Source organism: Protopterus annectens, chromosome 16.part0 (assembly GCF_019279795.1).
Source record: "Protopterus annectens isolate FY-2018-M chromosome 16.part0, PAN1.0, whole genome shotgun sequence".
NCBI lineage: Eukaryota > Metazoa > Chordata > Ceratodontiformes > Protopteridae > Protopterus > Protopterus annectens.
Genome location: NC_056750.1, coordinates 193,739,519 through 193,760,741, shown reverse-complemented (window position 1 = coordinate 193,760,741; position 21,223 = coordinate 193,739,519). Strand labels below are relative to the sequence as shown.

Genomic DNA, 21,223 nt, shown 5'->3' with positions numbered 1-21,223 from the left:
CTTGTCCTATATGAACAGACTCAAAAAAACTCCAACTATTCTCTGTCTCATATCGCCTACTTAGAGGCGATCTCTGCTTAACTTACAAAGCCAGGTCTGACCCAACTCTGTTAGAAATGATACATCTAAAGAAATCTCAATCCCTCCGCACCACAAGCTCCAGAGACCTCAACCTCATTACCACAATTAACAGAACATGCTGGAGTGAGGACAGGTTCATAAGCCAAAGACTGCCAATGATATGGAACAGACTTCCCATACATGTCAAACAGAGCACCTCGCTGACCCTCTTCAAGAGAAATCTTGATGAGTGGATGGGAAACCAAAAATTCTTCCCGGGGATAACACCAGTGGCTCTACTCAACAGAGGCACTGGGAACTAAGGTCTGGTGGCACTATGCCAGAGTAATCCTATGGCTAGGCTTGTAAAGGCCCCAGGGCTATTAGCCTAGTACACACCTATGAACCTATGAACCTAAGATGAAGGCTGTGTAGAAACCAGAAAAGGTTTTGAAAGCATGTAGTTTAAGTATAGAACAAAGTTATAACCCCTTCTTGCCCTAAAATGCAACAATTAAAAATACTATAAGGAGAAAGTGAAACAAAACATAATCCTTAATGTCTGCCTGCTATAGGTGTTTTTTTTTATTACCTTTTTTAAAATAATCATGCCTTCTTGTCCCTGGTGATCAGTAGTGATATTAAATATGTCTGCTCCTTCTCCATCCAGAATGTTGTAAGACATCATTGCATTCTCACCAATATCTGGATCTTGAGCTTTCAAGCGTCCAACCAAGGATCCTGGAGTAATGGACTCAGGAACCGAAAACTGGTACAGACCTTTAAAAAAAGTAACACAATCAGACATTAGAACAATCTGCTGAAAAAGAAATCTAACTAGAAAAATATCCAGAAAAAAATCATTTATAAAGACACAGCATAACTGATTTTCACCATACACTTATAGCGGTTATAAATCATGTATGTTGCTCCACTACCATTCTTCTGGATAGTTTTTGCCATCCTAATATTGTGTCTTAAAATTTGAGCTTTTTATCAATGCATGTATATCTGTCTCTGTATATGCATATGGGTTAAACAGATGCTATATCCAAGCTGAACAATTTTTGGTATTATGGCAAGCCATGATGGAGTATTCACCCACATTTCCTAAAGTAGGGTGGATTATATATCTATGCTATCCAATCATCTGGCCAGTCATATAGTGATATTGTCACTTCCTTCTGCTAGTTCATGCCTTGCAATCATGATCTTACTACAGCTCACTCTTCTTGATGGGACAACATCCTGATTTACCACTTGTCACTGCCAGCATTTAGTATTTACATATTAGGTACATTCTCCTGATCAAAACAGAAACAAAGCAAGATAACACACCCTGAGGACCACTCTTAATACAAATAATGTTCTGTCCTCCCACCAGGGTTTGAAGGCATCAAAAGCCATAATAACCAATACTAATCAAGGCTACAACTGATGCAGATGTAGACATTTCCAAAAATAATGGCCACTCATTACTTGTGGAAAGTTTCACAATCTGGACAGATCAGACATTGATGGTGTAGAGGAATGAAGAACCCAGTGATCCCAAGTTCAACTGGTAGCTCTGTACATGTTGGAGTTGGCAAGTGGAGGAAGGATAGTGACAGGAGGAGGAGGATGTGGTGGCATGCCAAAGACACACAGATGAGAGGTGTGAACATCAGTGATCAGAGCACTGCTACACTGGCAACCTGATGCTTACAGTGCAGAGGAGGAAATCTTTGAGGAAGGCATCACCTCAGAGGCTAGGTGATTCCCTCATCACAGCATTGTACATCCTGTTTCATGACATAAGCTTTGCCCATCAGTGGGCAGCAAGGCTCAAACAGATAACCACTTACATCAGTAAGAATGCTGCTATTAGATGGATCTTCATCTCCTCTTCACCTCCTCCAACCACTACTGAATTAACCTATTCTGATAACATTAGGACACGTTGACTACAGGTGAGCTAATGTGTTAGGACATGTTAACTCATCTGCAGACAAGAGAGAGTAGACCAATCAGGGAGAGAAGATATCAAAAAGGAGGTACCGACCGTGGTCAGTTAACAGTTAGTAGGTAGAGCTAAAACAAGTATCAGAACTTATTTAAAATTTCCTAGTTACCTTACACAAACCACCATTTTTATATGTATCCCTCCAGAGAAATATAAATGTTCTGCCAAAAGCAGTTTCTCCTGGCTCACCTTGAATATTAAGAGATAATCATTTATACCAAGGAATTTCATATCTGACTGATCAGTTGCTGTTATCAGTAAAACTCACCCCTTATTAAGCCTCTTTTATGTCAACTGCTTCACACCACTACGTGTAAATGTAACCAGATATAATAGTGTCCTTCGATGGACTTTAGCTTCCTATGCTGACAATTCAGCCAACACGAACATTATGTCAGGCTGCACAAGTGATTATCATACTACCTGCTACTGAATTGCAATACAAAAACATTATTTTTCCTGGAAGACAGTTGTCAAATATTTCAATCAATAATTGTTTATAATGTTGTTCAGAATGTTTAGATAGTCATCAGTCACTTCTATTATTGTAAATGAGGTTGAACAATTCAATAGCTCCTTTCTAGAGATACTTAATAGCCTGGTGGTTATCTGGTGTAAAAGGGTAAAAAGCAACATCAGTACCCTTTCTTTCATCGGAAACTAAAACTTTTATGCACTAGAGATCAAGCATTGAAGAACTGCCAAAAACACCTGAGTCCCCAGCCTTATAACTCAAATAAAATAACAAGATCAAATCATCGCATATCTTGAATGAGATAATCTTCCTCAGGCAAAAAAACAAACAAACAAAAAAAACACAATCTGAGTAATATTAGTTCTCAGACAGGGAAAGTATTCTCAACCTTGTCCTTTTTCCAACCACTCTGCCTATGACACTGTTAACGAATTCAGTAAGCATTACCTAAAATTTCCCTTTCACCCCCACCAACATAGCAAAAGCCATCATGATGCTTCCATTCTGATGACCTTAGCTTGGCTGCTGAAAGCATTGTGCATCATGCTTCAATAATGAATCAATCAGTTGATCCATGAAACATATGTTTCCAAATACTGAAAGTCATCCATCACTGTACCACTCAGCAAAGAAGGCAGACCCATAACATTTCCATGAAATTAACAAGCTCATCCCTTTCAACTGTACAGATTTTCGCAGAATGCCCAAATTTTTGCCTAATATTTTTTGATCCATTTCTCATAAAGTTATGGTTTTCTGGCAAATCACTGGCAAATCATTAAGGGTTAAAGTCAGAAAATAAAGATAGACATTTGAGTTTCAGACTTCAGACCCTTCAAAAAATGCATGCTAATGCAAAACCTGTTATTCTATCAACATTCTAAGTTTGCAAGAGCAATATTTAAAAAGTGTCTATATTTTTGGGCCTTTGCCCCCCCATTAATTGTGGTTTTGTCCAGATGTATTGCTCTAAGAGGTTAAAAGGTTGAGAGGTATGAATGGTCTCCCTTAACTATCTATAAAATCTTGACAGTTGCATCTGTAAGCAAACAAGTGCATTTCTAAGTGATTATATCATCTTTTTACAGCCCATCATGGCTTTCACTGAGGTCACAGAGAGTTTCAGAATTTTCACTGAATATCTTCAAAATAGCTTTAAGAATGGATGCCTTTTGGCTCCTTATATTTGATGCAGTCAGCCAAACACTCCTTAGTATGTATCTTGTAGGGAATGGTTCTGGTGTCACTAAATGGTTAACAAGTTATCAGATCTCATACAGTCTGTACATTGGCTGAAGTCTCTGTCTAAATTTTATTTTTTATTTTACATTTGTTGAACGGGCTAGTCTAGCTGGATACATGTCCATTTTCAGTAGAGGCCCGGGGAGAAAAGCTCCAAAAGAGACAGAGGAATATAAACAGAAACATCAGAAGAGTACATAATTATTATTACATTCAAAAATATAGTCAGAGGTAGTTTAACAGAAACATAAGAAGATTAATTGATTATTATTACATACAAGAATAAAGCAATCGAACAGGTTAAACATGTTAGTTAAAAGAGGTACAGGCTTAAAATGATGATCTAACCTGGCTACATAATGAACCCATTAGGTTTTGGGTTGGGTAGAGGCTTTGGTGGGCCTGGGGCGCTTGCTATTAGTCTGGATTAGAGCAAGGGCATAGCCATTGGGACTTTAGGAGATCTTTGAGGTGTTTTTTGAATAGGTGAGGAGAGGTCATATGCTTTAGGTTGTTTGGGAGGGCATTCCAGGATTTGCCAATGGAATTAGCATAGAGTGCTTCTCCTCCCGAGTTGTTAGGTTTAATGGTCTGAACTAGTAGGTTTTTGGACGACCGAAGGGATATAAGGTTGGAGTAGGGGGTGAATATTTTGTTCAGAGAGGGTTTTTTTCTGGATGGTTGATTGTTTTAAAAACCTCAGTGAGTTGGTTGAGTTTGAGAATGTTGGGCAGTTCTAGCCATTCCAGTGTCCTTAGATTTTGGCAGTGATGGGTGCGATAGGGCATTCCTGTTATGAATCTGGCTATATGGTTATAGGTTGTAGATAGTTTGTTGAGTTCTCTCTTGTTAAGGAAGGAGAATACTGGGGATGCATAAAGGAGTGTGGAGAGGAGGTGGGTCCTGGCAATGGTTAGTTTGGTGTGCGGGGTTAGGAAGTTCTTTATTCTATACATAGACCCAAGTTTCTTGTTAACTGACTTGATGGTCAGACTGACATGTGTATCAAATTTAAGCTTGTTATCTATGGTCACCCCTAATAGTTTAGTGTGGGAGACAGGTTCGATTATAGTCCCATTGTTGGAGGACACGTGGAAGGTTGGGTTGTTGGTACTAGGTGGTTCTTTTCCTTGGGAGGTAATTGGTGTGGGGAAAATTAGAAGTAATTTGGTTTTGGTTGGGTTAAGTAAAAGCTTTAGTTCTGAGAACCATTGTTCAACTAGGAAGAAGCAATTTTGGGTTGCAATCTGTAGTTTAGCGAGGGAAACATCCGAGCAGATCAGGGTGGAATCGTCTGCATATTGAATGCAGGTGGCTTTGGGAATGATCGAGTGTAGACCATTTATAAAAAGGGAAAAGAGAAGGGGACCAAGAATAGATCCTTGGGGAACACCGATATTAGTTGGGAGTAGGTCTGATAGAGTGTTTTGCCACTGGACTGCCTGTTTTCTACAAGAGAGGTAGTCATTAAACCAATTTATGGTTGATTTGCTAAGTTGAAAGATTTCCAGTGTGTGAATCAACTGTTTGTGATTGACCATGTCGAAAGCTTTTGATAGATCTAGAAATAGCGCAGAGGTTATAAGTTTATTATTGCGGTTTTGGTTGACTGAGTCAACAAAGGAGAGAAGGGCAGAGGTTGTGCTATGATGGGGGCGAAAGCCATGCTGGGTGTTGGAGAGAAGGTTATTATGAGAAAGATGGGTAATGAGCTGTTTGTGAACGCAGCGTTCCAAGATCTTGGCTAGAGGAGATAGTATAGCTATTGGTCTGTAGTTAGATGTGTCAGTGGAGGACCCACCTTTATGCAGAGGGATGATATAGGAGATTTTCCAGATTGAAGGAATAGTAGCTTCAGAAATGGACCGGTTGATCAAGATTGAAACAGGGTAGGCTATGGCGTCAGATGCCAATTGTAAGTAATTGGCTGGGAGTAAGTCAGCCACTAAGGTAGTTGGTTTGAGTTTTTTCAAGAGGGTTCGAATATAGGAGGTAGATGTGGGTTGTAGGTTAAAGGAGGGTTGAGTTGGGTCTTTAGTTAAGGTTGTGGCCGAGGGAGAAGTGGTAAGCTGATTGGCAAGAGACTGGATGGTCTCAGTGAAAAATGAATTAAAAGTGTTGGCTATTTGTCTTGGATCTTTGCCCAAAAGTTTTTCAGGGATGGGGGTGGTGGATTTACCCGGATGAAGGAGGTGATTGAACCCAGCCCAGAATTTTTTAGGATTATGCTGGTGTTTGTCTTGGAGGTGGCAGAAATATTGTTTTTTGTCAGTCTTAACGGCTGATTTGGTTGAGTTTCTAAGCTGTAGAAACTTGATGCGGTCAAGGTGGGTTTTGGTAGATCTCCATTTATTCCAGGCCTGATCACGGAGTTTAATTTTGGATTTGGTATCTTTTGTTAACCAAGGTGCGATACGTTCCTTAGTTCTAGTAAGTCTCATTGGAGCGTGAGAGTCAAGTATCTTGAGGAAGATGTCATTAAAATATGACACACTCTCATCTAAACGGAGAGTTTTAAGGATGGACCAATTGCATGTTTTGAGGTCTGCAAGAAAATGGTCTGGGACAAAATTCTTACTATTCCTAACTAGTCTGGTTAGGGGATGGTTTGAGGTCGGGCATTTGTGTATTATGATAAAGGTAATAAGGTGGTCACTAAGGTCGTTTGGAAGGGTCCCTGCAGTATAGTTGTTTGGAGTCTTATTAGTAAGAATCCAGTCAATGATGCTCTTCTTTTGTTGAGCATTTCCAATTCTAGTGGGAGATAGAATGTTTTGGGAGAAGCCATGTAAGTTGATGGGGAGTGGATTTGAGTGTTTGGAGTAGAGGGACCAGTCAATATTAACGTCTCCTAGTATTATAGTTTCTTGGGGATAGGTGGCAGCTAGCCAACTGAGTATTTGTTCAAGGTATTCAACATTTTTGCCTGGTGGTAAGTAAATTACTAAGAGATTAATACTTTTTTGGTTGTTTAGGCATAGCTTTAGGGAAATCAGTTCTAGGGTAGGAATTTTTGGGGGTTGGAGCGGGTGTATTATAACGTTCAAGGAGTTCTTAAACATGACAGCTGTTCCCCCACCCTTTCTAGTAATTCGGTCGGCCCTGAGAATGTTATACCCAGGTGGGATGATTTCTTCATCCTTAGTGCTAGGTTTGAGCCATGTTTCTGATAGACACATGATGTCAGGGGAGTGGGTTGCAAGCATGGCATGTAAGTTGTGTACTTTATTATTGATACTTCTTAGATTCAGGTGAAGGATAAGGAGGGAGCCCACTGAGCTTCTAGCTGCTTTCAAGGTGTTAGGGCCTAGGTCAAAGTTAGGGCCTGGGTTGGGGTGGATATCGCCATCTTTTGTGATGGATTTTTTCAAGTAGTCAAATATTTTTTGGAGCTTGATTAGTAATTTGAGAGTGTCCTTAGTTGAAGGTACTTTAGGGTGTCGGAGGGTAGGATGGGTTCTTTTGGAAATCAGGTTGCTAACAGGGTAGTGGGAGGGAGGGATGAGATTGGAGGGGTTGTGTGAGTGTAGAGAGGTATGACCATTGGGGAGGTAGGCTCCCGCTAGGGCTAGAGATTCATAACTTGTTAAGAGATAAGAGATAATAAGGAGTAATGATAAGAAGGGAAGGGTGGTGAAAGAGTTTCTATCCATGGCGAGAGGGGAAGTAGATGAGTGTAGTATGCTAGTGGGAATTACCCTGGTAGAGTGGGTATATAAAAAAGCTGGGGGGGGGATAATGGAGGGAAGAGGGATAGAGGAAGGTTGATGGGCGGACTGAGGGAGTAGTCTTGGTAGTACAGACAGAACAAAGGAAGTGGGAGGGAGAGGAGTCAGAGTGAGGGACAGTTGTGATTGGTTGATGATGAGGGAGATGGGCTTAATGACCTAATAAATGTAGAGGTATTGGGGGCGGGTGGGAATAGGGGGCAGGGTGGGGAGCGGAGCAAGCCCGAGCGGAGCGAGGGCGAAGCTGAGCGGGGACTACACCACAAGGGGGACTACACCACAAGGGTTTTTCCTGGGTCCTAAAGGTAACAGCTTACAAAGTCAGCTTGTTAGTTTTAATGTCTTTTTCTTGTTAGTTTTAATGCCTTTTTGGTTTATGCTGGAATTGTCAGTAGGATAAAAGGTTACTTTTAGATCTGGTACTTTTTAATACCTGCAGCAGATGCTAGTCAGATAGCACACTTTAGGGTAGAATAGTCATTTACCCTGAGTCTCTTTATGTGCTTTTGGACTAAATGCAATGGAATTGGAAGAAGGCTGGTCTGTGCATTCACACTGGGAGTCCAAGTAAGTCTGCGACGGGGGCTTAGGAACCACGCGGTGAGCCTCTAGTATGGGGGGGAGTCTAAAGAGAGAAATAAGGGAGAGAGATAGTAGCTTTAGCGACAGTCTACAAAACTGTTTAGAAGCAGGCAGAGGTTAGTTACATTTCAAATGTGATAACAGAATGAAAACATGATCTTGAGCAATACTACACTGTAACCAAGTGTTTAGAGTGAATTTGTGAATAGTTAGAATACAGTATTCATATTATGCAGAAGAATACAATAATACCATAGTTTGTTAGTTATACACTGTCGAAGTCTGAGGCGACGCTAAACAACGCCACTATGCATCAGGCCCATCAGTATGAGCGTGCACTACAAACAAATCTCGGAGCGGGGACTACACCACAAGGGGGACTACACCACAAGGGTTTTTCCTGGGTCCTAAAGGTAACAGCTTACAAAGTCAGCTTGTTAGTTTTAATGTCTTTTTCTTAAAAGCTGAAGCAATAAATGAATTGTAGGACTGTTACTTTATGATACTTTTATCAGTAATACAGTCTGCTATTTTCCATCTTGTGCAGTTTGTCCAACATGGTGATGATTTGTCTTTATAATACTTTATAGAATCTGTAAAAGCAGTTAAATCAGAGCTAGAGCTTCATTCTTTAATGTACAGCAATAATTAACTAACTTTGGGAACCTTCTAAATGCAAACAAAACAAAAACTATGATCTTTTGTAATAATATATCTGACTGTAAATTAACTCCTTACCATACTATTCTGCCAATCACTAGGAATCGGACTGAGGTAGTCACCAGCAAAAAAATGACTTGGTGTGGTAATCAATCATAATCTAAAAGGTAATATTCCAACTGAAACGCAATCAAAAATGGTCTCCAGTAAAGAGTGAAACCATACCTAACAGATCAGTTTGCATTGTCACAATTCCTACTTTTTCTACTATCAACCCTATCAGACAACCGTGGATGCATGCTAACAGTTTCTGCACCAGCCAACATGCTATGCATTATATAACATTTTCTTTTGAAATATGCATGCTCTGATGACTGTACACCTCCCTGGGACACAAACTGAGGTCAAAGCATGGTATCAACGTATACGAGTGATCCTCAGACACCCAACGTTTACCTGAGATGAGGTACTAGGGATCATCAAGGGAAAGTAAACCCTGTATGATACTATTCATGAACCACTTTTACAAAAATGTTATGGATGGTAAAGTATAAGCACCTTCCAAGTTAGCAGGCTGTAGTGATACTTAGGCAGCTATATTCAAGCCATTTGAACTTTTTTGTGTGTCCTTTGCACAGCATTAGCCCTCCCCTAGTTTAGCATGAAATGCATTTTAATGTGCATCTTTGCATCAGTGCTCTGTTGCTGCTCACGTAGGGGCATCAGTATCAAGAGGCATTTGCTGCAAATTGTGTCATTGTACCAATGTTTTTTTTTATCCTGTCCCCAGTACTTGACATGCTCAGCATCATTTAGCACAGGTGCTTTCAGGAAATGGGCTACTATGCATTTATGCTGTGTTGTTCAGACATCTGCCCACATGGGCAACCTGGTGTAATCAGCAGTTTGCTGTTTGATGAGTTGTCTGTTGAACCCTCAAAAAGATTCTTTTTGCAGTGGACTGGCTATACTGTCTGTGGACAGAGTGGACTAGGAGCTGATCTCAGATATCAGGGAATGTGAAACTGAAAAGACAAACATTCATCATTTGCAGAACTGGCAAAGGATGAATGAAACCACTCAAACACTCATCATTTGCAGAACTGGCAAAGGATGAATGAAACCACTCTGCTAATCCACAACTTTGTGAAGTGGTAAGGCAAGGACCCAAATGGGCCAGACGTGAAAGGCACAGCAAGTATTTGTTAAAAGCCTCTACTAGAACAAGGAAGGGAATTAAAACATCTTTAATCTGCAAATGTAAAGGGAGGTGAAACTTCCATTGTATTTTCTCAATAAGAAACTTAGATGCTTTTCTGTAAAGGAAGCCATTTAATTTGTATATATATGTTTTGTATTGCTCTTTACAAATGTTACTTATTCCATAAGACTGACCTCAGTCAAACAACTTGTTAGTGAGTTTGCAGGTAGATCATAGCCTAATTTTCACTCATTATGGCTTTGATATAAGAATACAGGGGAAACAGAAGAACCATCCTTCAACTTCCTGTTTTGTGTCAGCCAGGACCTTTCTTACATAGACAGCATGTAAATGATGTTGAAGCTGAACTTGCCAAAACCACATTACTGAATAGCACAACCAAAATTTAAAGTGTCTGAATGTTTGTTTCCTTTTTTCAGTGCCAACAATATCTGTAAATACTATCACAAATCCAGAGGTTGGTTTAGTTTCAGCTGTATCTTGTCAAATTACTCCCATAGCGCTATGCAAATTGTAAGAAATCACTACAGAACCAAGGAAGATTTCTCAATATAATAAGCAGAATAAAATGCATGCAAAAGGATGACAGCAATACAATTTTATATAAGAAATGGAAATGAAATATGATAGAAACAATTTCCAAAAAACAGCAACTAATTAAAGAAAAAAGATTATTTAGTTAGCATTTTGGGAAGGAGAGAGCAAGCTCCCTTCCACCAATCACATCTCTACTTCATTTGTTTTCTCACCCCAAGGCCATACAACCTTCATGGTACACCACTGCATTTCCAGCAATGAAGAAATGTAAACAATTTTTCTCCAAGATTTTGTGGTGTTCAAACTGAAATATCGCAATATGATTACATTGATTTGATCCAGACCAATTTTGTCAAAGTTTTGCAGCATTTCTTCAAAATGTTTCTGTTCGAATGCTGCTTTATTGGTGATTGAATTGTGTGTTCAACAAGGTGCTACTGCTAGCAGTTAACTATTAGAATGGGTATACATTGTTCCTTTATGCAGCACAAACAATCAACTGAAAATATCCACAAACTAAGTAACCAAAGGAGGAAGAACAGAAAAGTCCTCTGTAGAAAACACTCCTTTATTGAATAAAACCACAGTAGTTAAACGCTTTCATCCCTCTCATAGGGACTTCTTCAGAACAATACCATCAAGATTTCCCAGCATTCATATACATCTAACAATAAACCAATTAATACTTGTTAATTGCATTATTTAAAATTTACATTGTTAATTAAAAGAAACATACTGTTGTACACATATTGTATATATATATATATATATATATATATATATATATATATATATATATATATATATATATATATATATATACACATATATATATATATATATATATATATATATATATATATATCTTCTGTCTTTCGGCTTTAGGGGTCGCCACAGCAGAACTCCGGTCCGCTAATGATTGACAGTAGATTTTTACGTGCTGGCTTGCCGAGCCTAACGCACAACCTTCAGCGAAGGAATGCCCTCCACACATGTCGACACACAGAAGACGCTCTAACTGAGAATCAAACGTGCAACGTCTAACTGTGAGGCGACAACGCTACCGCAGCACCACCACCGCAGTATATATATATATATATATATATATATATATATATATATATATATATATATATATATATATATATACACACACATATATATATATATATATATATATATATATATATTATACAATAATGTTATTGAACTGTGTAACCTTGTTGAATAATGATGTTAACCCAAAATGTGATTAATTTTTAAAAACAGTTCAAATTCACCATTTCATTTATACCTGGAAACCTATTGGCATCGAGAGTCAGTTGCCATTTTAATTCACAAACATCTAAAAACTCATTTAGTGTCCCCCCTTGTTGATCCACTTTAATTTGTTGTATTATTAAAAACTTAAATGATTGGCCTACTTTTTCCGTAAGATGCCTCCTCAAAGCATTTGTATTCTTACCATGCCTTATGTCTAACAGACGCTCATAAATCCTGTTCCTAAACCATCTACAAGTTTTTCCTATGTAGAATGCTGCACACAGGAAACATTTTGCAATATAAACTACATTCTTGGTTTGACAATTATAATGACCTCTTATGAATATTTTTTTACCATTTAGTTTAAAAATATCACCCGTAATAAATATATGTGAGCACTGGGAACACATCCCACATTTAAAGTTCCCAGCCTTTCCAACCACACCCCAGTTAGTTAACCTGCTCCCCTGTTCCAAAATGGCTTTGAAACATCTGTCCCTCTTGAAAACAAACTGTTTTTTGTATAAAATATTTTGACAATAATTCCCAGTTTTTTTCTATTAGTTGACATACCCTGTAGGCACCCTTATTATTGGTAGCAATAAAACTCGAATGTGCATACACATATTCTCTGTATCAGACTTTTTTACTTCTACCATAGCTGTTGTATCTAAGGAATTTAATATAGGTAAATAAAAGCAATTTTTCCGTTTATTAATACCGTCTTCCCTAAGAGCAGTTTTCCATTGGATAATTTATTTTCTTAAAAATATCTAATATAAAATTCACCTTTTCCATAAATTCATTATCTAGGGAAGTCATTTTTGCAGCATGGACTAACTGCCCTTTTACTATAGATTTCTTTTGAAAATCAGGTTGCCAACTATTAAGCTCCAAATATGAATTTGAAAAAGTGGGTTTTCTGTATATTCTTGAAACCAAAGTTTTTTTCTCTTTGTTTATTTTTAATTCTACATCCAAATACATTATTTGTGTTTGATCATATTCATGGGTGAATTTAAAACAACTCAGTGTCATTAATGTAATCCAAAAACTGCATTAGAGAGTCTCTTGTCCCAATCCAAATCAAAAACGTATAATTCAAAAATCTAGTGTAATCTTTGATGTAACTCATGTACAAATATTTAAAAATAAAATGGTCCTCCCAGCATGACATAACATAATTTGCAAATATGGGGGCACAAACTGCCCCCATAGCCACACCGGTGTTCTGACAAAAATACTGGCCCTCAAACCTAATGAAATTGTGTTTCAGTACCATCTCCATTAGGGTCACAAATACATTAATTTCATCTTGATCATATGCGTCTGTTAGTTGTATTTGGGTTTCAAACCATGCTAAGCCCTCTTCATGTGGTATTACCGAGAATAGGTTGCAAACATCTATGGTCACCAAAAACATATTTTCCATATATTGAAATTTATTTAAATCTACCAGGAACTGACAAGAATCTTTGCATATGTGTTTAAAGTGTTGCAAACCCCTCTTTAAGTGAAAATCTAAAAATGTACCTATAAAAAAAGTTTTGCTTCTTTTTGCATCTACAATAAGTCTAAACTTTGGATTTTCTAACCCTTTATGAATTTTTGGCAAACCAAAGATATTTGCTACCACTGGATGTTCATTTCTCATAAAAGTGTAAGCATCTATATCTATTTGTCCTTGCAATAACATGTCTTCTAATGCCAGATCCAACTTTTTATACAAAATATTAATCTCATTCAAAAATATTTCATGGTAGGTTTTATCCATCAAAAGGGCTGACATGCAATTTAAATAATCACTTTGTCCATCACCACCACTCCACTGCCTTTATCTGGCTTCATTATATGTATTTTTCTGTCTCTCGAAATGTCAAAGAATAATTTTTTTTCATTTTCTGTTAAATTATCACCTTGAATTTCACAAGGCCATTTATACACTTCCCTCCAATTCACACACTTTTTCAAAAAAAAAAAAAAAAACAACCAAATTACACATAGGTGGGTTAAAAAAGGTATCCGCAACCCTACCCCTCCTACTTGCTACATAAGTGAAGCCCTTTGCTAACAAATTTGCATGGGTGGTCTGAATATCTTTATACAAGTAATTATAAATCTTAAAATCACCTGTTGCACTGACAATAACTTTTTGGCAAGTTTTCCATTTCGTCTGTGCCATCCAGCATGCCCCCCATAAACACACATTTATTGTTAACTTCAATATTTTGTTCATTATTTTGCAGCATATCATTAAGAGAGATACTTTTATCCATTGTATAAAAATCTAAAATCTCACTAGCATCTAACATTAAATATCCAGGACAGTTTGCTTCAATGTTCCGGTGACTGCTGTCAGTATCTAAGTTATATAAAACATAACTTCATTCACAAACATATAATTTCTACTGACATTCTTTGATACACCCATGTCAGCGTCCATATCAATGCAATGAAAGTTATTTTCAGTTGAATGCCTATCAACGACCTTAGCAAAAACTGTTACAGACTGTGTAGGGTCATTACTTTCAACTAAAAAGCTGTTTAAACATGTGTCCGATGCATTTGTACCACAACAGTGACCAACAGATGATTCATTACTTTTGTTCCCATTTATCAGGTTGATAGCAGCATCCATCATCTCTTCCTCTGATAGGGAGCATGATACCAGTTTTTTGGTCTTGCTCACTGTACTGCATAATCCCTGTTGATGTCGTTTTCCCCATAATTGTAATTCTGATTGTTTAAATGAGGCCCCCTGTTCTTCAGCCTCTCCGAGCACCTTGTTCCTTGCTCTAAAGGGGTGTTTCCTCTTTCAGTTCTGGATGACATTGCCGCTGACCTTATCTCGTTGTTTTTAAGTTCATTCTGATTGGAAGGGATGTCTGCATTGTTATGGCAACTTACTAATACTGGAAATGCCCTCCTTTTTGCATATTCAGTAGTGTCTCTTTTTATTTTATTCATTTTATGAGTGAAAATGTTATTGCACACATTCTCTATGTGCAAGAATGAATTATCATAATTCGTTCTGTACTGTTTGAACAATAAGTCCGACTGAATCATTGCATTTTGGGGGTCCAATTCCGCAGTCATAGCTTCCAGTTTTTTGTTTTTATATTTTATCATTCACTTGAGAATATCAAAGCCCGCTTTATCAAACACCACATGTAGTTCCTTTATGAAGTCGGGATTCCCCTCTACTCCATTTGGGTAATGCCACAGACGTAAACCACGTGGAACCTGCTCAAGTTCCAAATTCCTCTGCGGGTATCCATTCTCCAACTGTAGTTTCTTGAATGATAGCATAGTTTTTTCAAAAGCACTCAGTCTTTCTGATAATGAGAGGGTTTGCACCCTCTCAATGGGCTGCATATTCACTGTATTAAAATTATAATTGTTATTTCTCCAAGAAAGAAAAGGGCGACTTACGCCATCGTTTCCACTGCCCTCTTCATTACCATTACCAGTTCTCGATGCTTGGGGGGGTTGTGTTAAAGGAAGCCCCAAACTGCTGCCCGAATCGATGCTGACATTCTGTACATCCAAAAGATTCTTAATTTGTATCGAATGCCGGGAGAGTTGCTGGTTGATTTTGTTCAGCAGCTCCATAATGTCACTGCTGGAATTAGCTTTACTGTTTTCCATGAGACCACACTGTCCAAACCTCTCTATGCAGCACAATCAACTGAAAATACCCACAAACCAGGTAACCAAAGGGAGGAAGAACAGCAAAGTCCTTTGTAGAAAACACTCCTTTATTGAATAAAACCACAGTAGTTAATCGCTTTCATCCCTCTCATAGGGATTTCTTCAGAACAATAACATCAAGATTTCCCAGCATTCATACACATCTAACAATAAACCAATTAATACCTGTTAATTGCATTATTTAAAATTTACATTGTTAATTAAAAGAAACATACCCTTGTACTCATACTATATATATATATATATATATATATATATATATATATATATATATATTATACAATAATGTTATTGAACTGCTAATGCTGAAATTAGTATTTTGGAAAGGAGAGACCAAGCTCCCTTCCACACATCATGCCTCTACTTCATTTGTTTTTCTCACCCCAAGGCCATACAACCTTTATGGTTTTGCAGCATTTCTTCAAGCAAGGTGCTACTGCTAGCAGTTAACTATTAGAATGGGTATACATTGTAACTTTATACTGCAAACTTACTAACTGGCTGCTTGCTGTTAACAATTAGAATCGGTATACATTGTTCCTTTATACTGCAAACTTACTAACTGGCTGTTTACTACATAGTTTGTTAGGATCAGTTTGTGGGACAGCAGTTTGTGGGACAGTTATGAAAGTTGGTAAGACTGGGGTAGCTTAAGTTATTATACTTGGGATTTTAGGTTGTTCAGTGGATTGTAGTTGCTTTCAACTGACTGGGATTCAATGATCTAAGGCCTTGTTAATATGGGACAGTGAAAAGTACTCAAACCGCGTGGAAAACTGGCACCTTACTGAAAGTCTGAGATTCATAATTGCAGGTACACCTCCTAAAAGTACGTCATTGTGAGGAAATGTACTCATTTTGAGTCTTAAAAATGCCATGTCCCCAATGTTGCACAATGAGAGGGTCTGTTAACACATCATTTGTTATGGACTTCTTTTAATAAATATCTATCATTTGTAATATTTCATCATATTAATTAATCAAAATAATTTCTTATAATTAAGAAGAAACAGTTATTAACTATGCTGTGAATTCCCTGGCTTATTTATTTGTTTTCTGGGACAGATCACTGATCTCCATGGGCTTTTTATAGACTCATTCCAGGAGTGGTGTATGACTAAGTGACCTGCTCAGAGTCACACAGTCAAGCAATGGAGGATGAGAGGGATCAAAGCCTGCACAACTGGACAACAGGAAACAGCTTGTTAACAGCTCCTTAATCCTCTAGGTCAACTGCCAGGCACAGTTGGTTGAAGATATTATTGAGTGTTGCACAATTTGCACATTTATTCCACATTAGGATAAGTAGCCCACTACGTTTTATTGATGGAAGCTTGTAAATTATGATTGAGAGTCTCAAAATTATGAAAAAAATATAAAACTACAACAGGAAACAACATTGAAAATTACTGTTCCCCTTTTTTTCTGGGGGGCAAGCTACACTGCACCCATGCAATGTGTGTGGGAGGGGGGGTTGCACCCCTACAGCCCCACTACTCATGTGCACTAACACTGAGACTGCCATACCTTAGAGAAAATGCAATAATGAGACTCAGGTACCTCACTCAATGTATATGTAAGTCTGCACTTCTGTTCATTCAGTTCTGCTATTCTGTGATTCAGACTATTGACTCTTGGAATTAAAAAGGGCCACCTGAAAAATAAAATCAGTTAATAATGCAATATATATTGCTGTTTACCTGCATTTGTCCACTGCATTCAGGAGTTTCAGTGTTTGTCATGATGTGATTTTAGTCATTTGGCATCAGTATTTCAGGAGTCCATAAGAGTGTTGGTAACATCACAGACTCATCTAAAAATAGGCTGCACTACAGCAGGATGATAACCCAAGAAGAAGGTGCTCTGTGTTCTCAGCGAATAACGAGAAACAGTAATGGTTAATTATGCATGGGGCAATATCAGTACATAGGTTAGCAATATGATCAGCAGGGATGGGAGGAGCTCCAGAGATAGTTTTGGTGTCTTGACTTTTGTTTTCCACGGCAAGGCATTGGACAGACAGAAAATCCAGGATAATGTCTGGCAGGAGATTTGCTTCTGCAATATATACATATGAATAGTCGAATTCAAGGGAGTGGAACTACATCATTCTCAAAGTGGGGACCTAATCATTTTATATCTGAAGATAAAGAATTTGCCACAGATTGTGGTAGGGCAGGAATATGATGTTTTTCCAAGGGCTTTATTAATGTGATCATGTTCTGGGGGGTAAAGTGAATCCAGACCAAATGTTAGCAGAACAGACATTAGAATATCCAGTTCTAATACCTCAGAAGCTATGAAAAAGAGAGGGCTAGGGTTAAATTCACTTTTTTTCTTAAATGCATTTAACTAGGTAAGCCTACTGTACACAACTGCCTTTTTTCAGAGCCAGCCCATAAGCATTATCCAAGTTCAGTCACCCAGTAGGCAAATTGAGGGGGAAGGAATTAAACCCTCAAACTCTGGCTACAAGAAATAGCTTGTTAATAGCACAGATACTTAATCCCTTGCACTAATGGCCAGTGCATCTTTAGACAGTGTCAGGATGTGGGCTGTACATGAGGAGTGGAAATAATATGCCATATACGTGGCATGTTGCAGTTTACCAACTGTACATCATTACATCTCACATACAAGTGAAAGTGTGTTGGGAGATGAGCACGTGAGCATGTATGCGTGTGTGTGTGTGTGTGTGTTTGTGCGCATGCGTGTGTGTGTGTGTGTGTGTGTGTGTGTGTGTGTGCATTCTCACAATGTGTGTGTGTGTGTGTGTGTGTATATGAATGTGTGTGTGTGCGATAAGCATGTGACTATGTATGTGTATCAGTGTGCATGTGTGCGTGTGTCTGTGTGTACGGAAGACAGAGAGAAAGAGAGAAATGGCAGATTTTTGCATTCAGAGGAATATTGTACGAGTTACTATAAGATATTAATGACTATTTGCAAAACAATAGTGACAGAGTGGACAGAAAGACAGACAAGGAAGCAGCAGCAAAACAGGCATAATTTTATAGCACCAAACTATTATTAGGCAGTAAAACATTAGTACTGAGTGTAGAGAGGAAGAACAGTGATTATGTGTGAAGAGAGTAAACATTAGTAGTAAGTTTAAAGACGAGGAGCAATGATTATGTGTGAAATGAGTAAACAGTAGTAGTAAGTGCAGAGAGGAAGAGCAGTGAGTATGTGTGAAGAGAGTAAATATTAGTAGTAAGTGTAGAGAGGAAGAGCAGTGATTATGTGTGAAGAGAGTAAACATTAGTAGTAAGTGTAGAGAGGAAGAGCAGTGATTGTGTGAAGGGAATAAACATTAGTAGTAAGTGTAGAGAGGAAGAGCAGTGATTATGTGTGAAGAGAGTAAACATTAGTAGTAAGTGTAGAGAGGAAGAGCAGTGATTGTGTGAAGGGAATAAACATTAGTAGTAAGTGTAGAGAGGAAGAGCAGTGATTATGTGTGAAGAGAGTAAACATTAGTAGTAAGTGTAGAGAGGAAGAGCAGTGATTGTGTGAAGAGAATAAACATTAGTAGTAAGTGTGGAGAGGAAGAGCAGTGATTATGTGTGAAGAGAGTAAACATTAGTAGTAAGTGTAGAAAGGAAGAGCAGTGATTATGTGTGAAGAGAGTAAAGAGTAGTAAGTGTAGAGGGGAAGAGCAGTGATTATGTGAGAAGAGAGTAAACATTAGTAGTAAGTGTGGAAAGGAAGAGCAGCGATTATGTGTGAAGTGAATAAACATTAGTAGTAAGTGTAGAGAGGAAGAGCAGCGATTATGTGTGAAGAGAGTAAACAGTAGTAAGTGTAGAGAGGAAGAGCAGCGATTATGTGTGAAGAGAGTAAACATTAGTAGTAAGTGTAGAGAGGAAGAGCAGTGATTATGTGTAAAGAGAACAAACAGTAGTAAGTGTACAGAGGAAGAGCAGCGATTATATGTGAAGAGAGTAAACAGTGGTAAGTGTAGAGAGGAAGAGCAGCGATTATATGTGAAGAGAGTAAACAGTGGTAAGTGTAGAGAGGAAGAGCAGCGATTATATGTGAAGAGAGTAAACAGTGGTAAGTGTAGAGAGGAAGAGCAGTGATTATGTGTGAAGAGAGTAAAGAGTAGTAAGTACAGAGAGGAAGAGCAGCGATTATGTGTAAAGAGAGTAAACATTAGAAGTAAGTGTAGAGAGGAAGAGCAGCGATTACATGTGAAGCCAGTAAACATTAGTAGTAAGTGTGGAGAGGAAGAGCATTGATTATGTGTGAAGAGAATAAACATTAGTAGTAAGTGTAGAGAGGAAGAGCAGCGATTATGCGTGAAGAGAACAAACAATAGTAAGTGTAGAGAGGAAGAGCAGCGATTATGTGTGAAGAGAGTAAACATTAGTAGTAAGTGTAGAGAGGAAGAGCAGTGATTGTGTGAAGGGAGTAAACATTAGTAGTAAGTGTAGAGAGGAAGAGCAGTGATTGTGTGAAGGGAGTAAACATTAGTAGTAAGTGTAGAAAAGAAGAGCAGTGATTATGTGTGAAGAGAGCAAACATTAGTAGTAAGTGTAGAGAGGAAGAGCAGTGATTGTGTGAAGGGAGTAAACATTAGTAGTAAGTGTAGAGAGGAAGAGCAGTGATTGTGTGAAGGGAGTAAACATTAGTAGTAAGTGTGGACAGGAAGAGCAGTGATTATGTGTGAAGAGAGTAAACATTAGTAGTAAGTGTAGAGAGGAAGAGCAGCGATTATGCGTGAAGAGAACAAACAGTAGTAAGTGTAGAGAGGAAGAGCAGTGATTATGTTTGAAGAGAGAAAGCATTAGTAATAAGTGTGGAGAGGAAGAACAGCGATTGTGTGAAGACAGTAAACATTAATAGTAACTGAAGAGAGAAAGAATCGTGATTGTGTGTGAAGAGAGTAAACATTAGTAGTAAGTGTAGAGAGAAAGAGCAGTGATTATGTTTGAAGGGAGTTGGGGAATTGCAAAGAAACGGTGCCAGTGAGTTTATTTTATGGTTAGGTAGAGATGGGGTTAAGAGCAAGCACAGTAGAAATGACTTCCCATATTTTAATATATTGTTGGCTATGGTCCCCACCAAAAGCAAATATGTTTTTCTGCATTACTGAAAGACAAACTGGAGTTATCAAAGTGGTGTAGGCAGATAATGACTCGTAATTTTTAATATTTTTTATAAGTATGTTTATCCTCCATTTTGCCGATCATCATGCCATTGTCCTGAGACACTTCTTTGTTCACATAGCCTAAACCATTAAACCAGCACTCCACCCTGGGGATGGAAGAATCAAATATTTCCAGAGGAAGCTAGCCTCACATTGTCCTACTCATACGTCACTGGTGAGACAGAGGTGGCACTATCTCATGGACAGCCTTCTATCAATCAGCCTTGAATCCTGCTTCAGTGTTTCAGTTCCCACACTACTTTCTTTCAATTATGAATAAAGACCAACACTTTACCTGGTGCTAAACATATTGCAATGGCTAGAGGAACAGGGTCATCCCATCAGACCAGCATAATCCATGCTTCAGGAATCACTCTAATTGTCCTTAGACTGAGGCTGCTCTATCCATTCATTCATTGATTCATAGATCTATATATTCATACATTCGTAGAGCTTATTAGACAAAGCTAGTGCATGGACAATAATCCACATGCAAGTACCACCCTGCACAGGGCTCCTCTTCCATTCAGAAGGCAAAACAAATCAGGCCTAGGATGAATTTCTGAACTCCCATCCAACTATCAAGGTTTGT

General features: G+C 38.3%; 1 protein-coding gene across 3 annotated transcripts in view; it reads right to left on the bottom strand.

Moving 5' to 3' along the window:
- LOC122790299 (cadherin-24-like) overlaps nucleotides 1-21,223 on the bottom strand; it is a 2,600,514-nt gene that overhangs the window by 422,857 nt on the left and 2,156,434 nt on the right. For all 3 annotated transcript variants that reach the window (XM_044057804.1, XM_044057803.1, XM_044057805.1), the window contains one exon: nucleotides 653-840. In XM_044057804.1, the coding sequence (XP_043913739.1) occupies nucleotides 653-840 (188 nt within the window). The remainder of the gene's footprint in view (nucleotides 1-652; nucleotides 841-21,223) is intronic.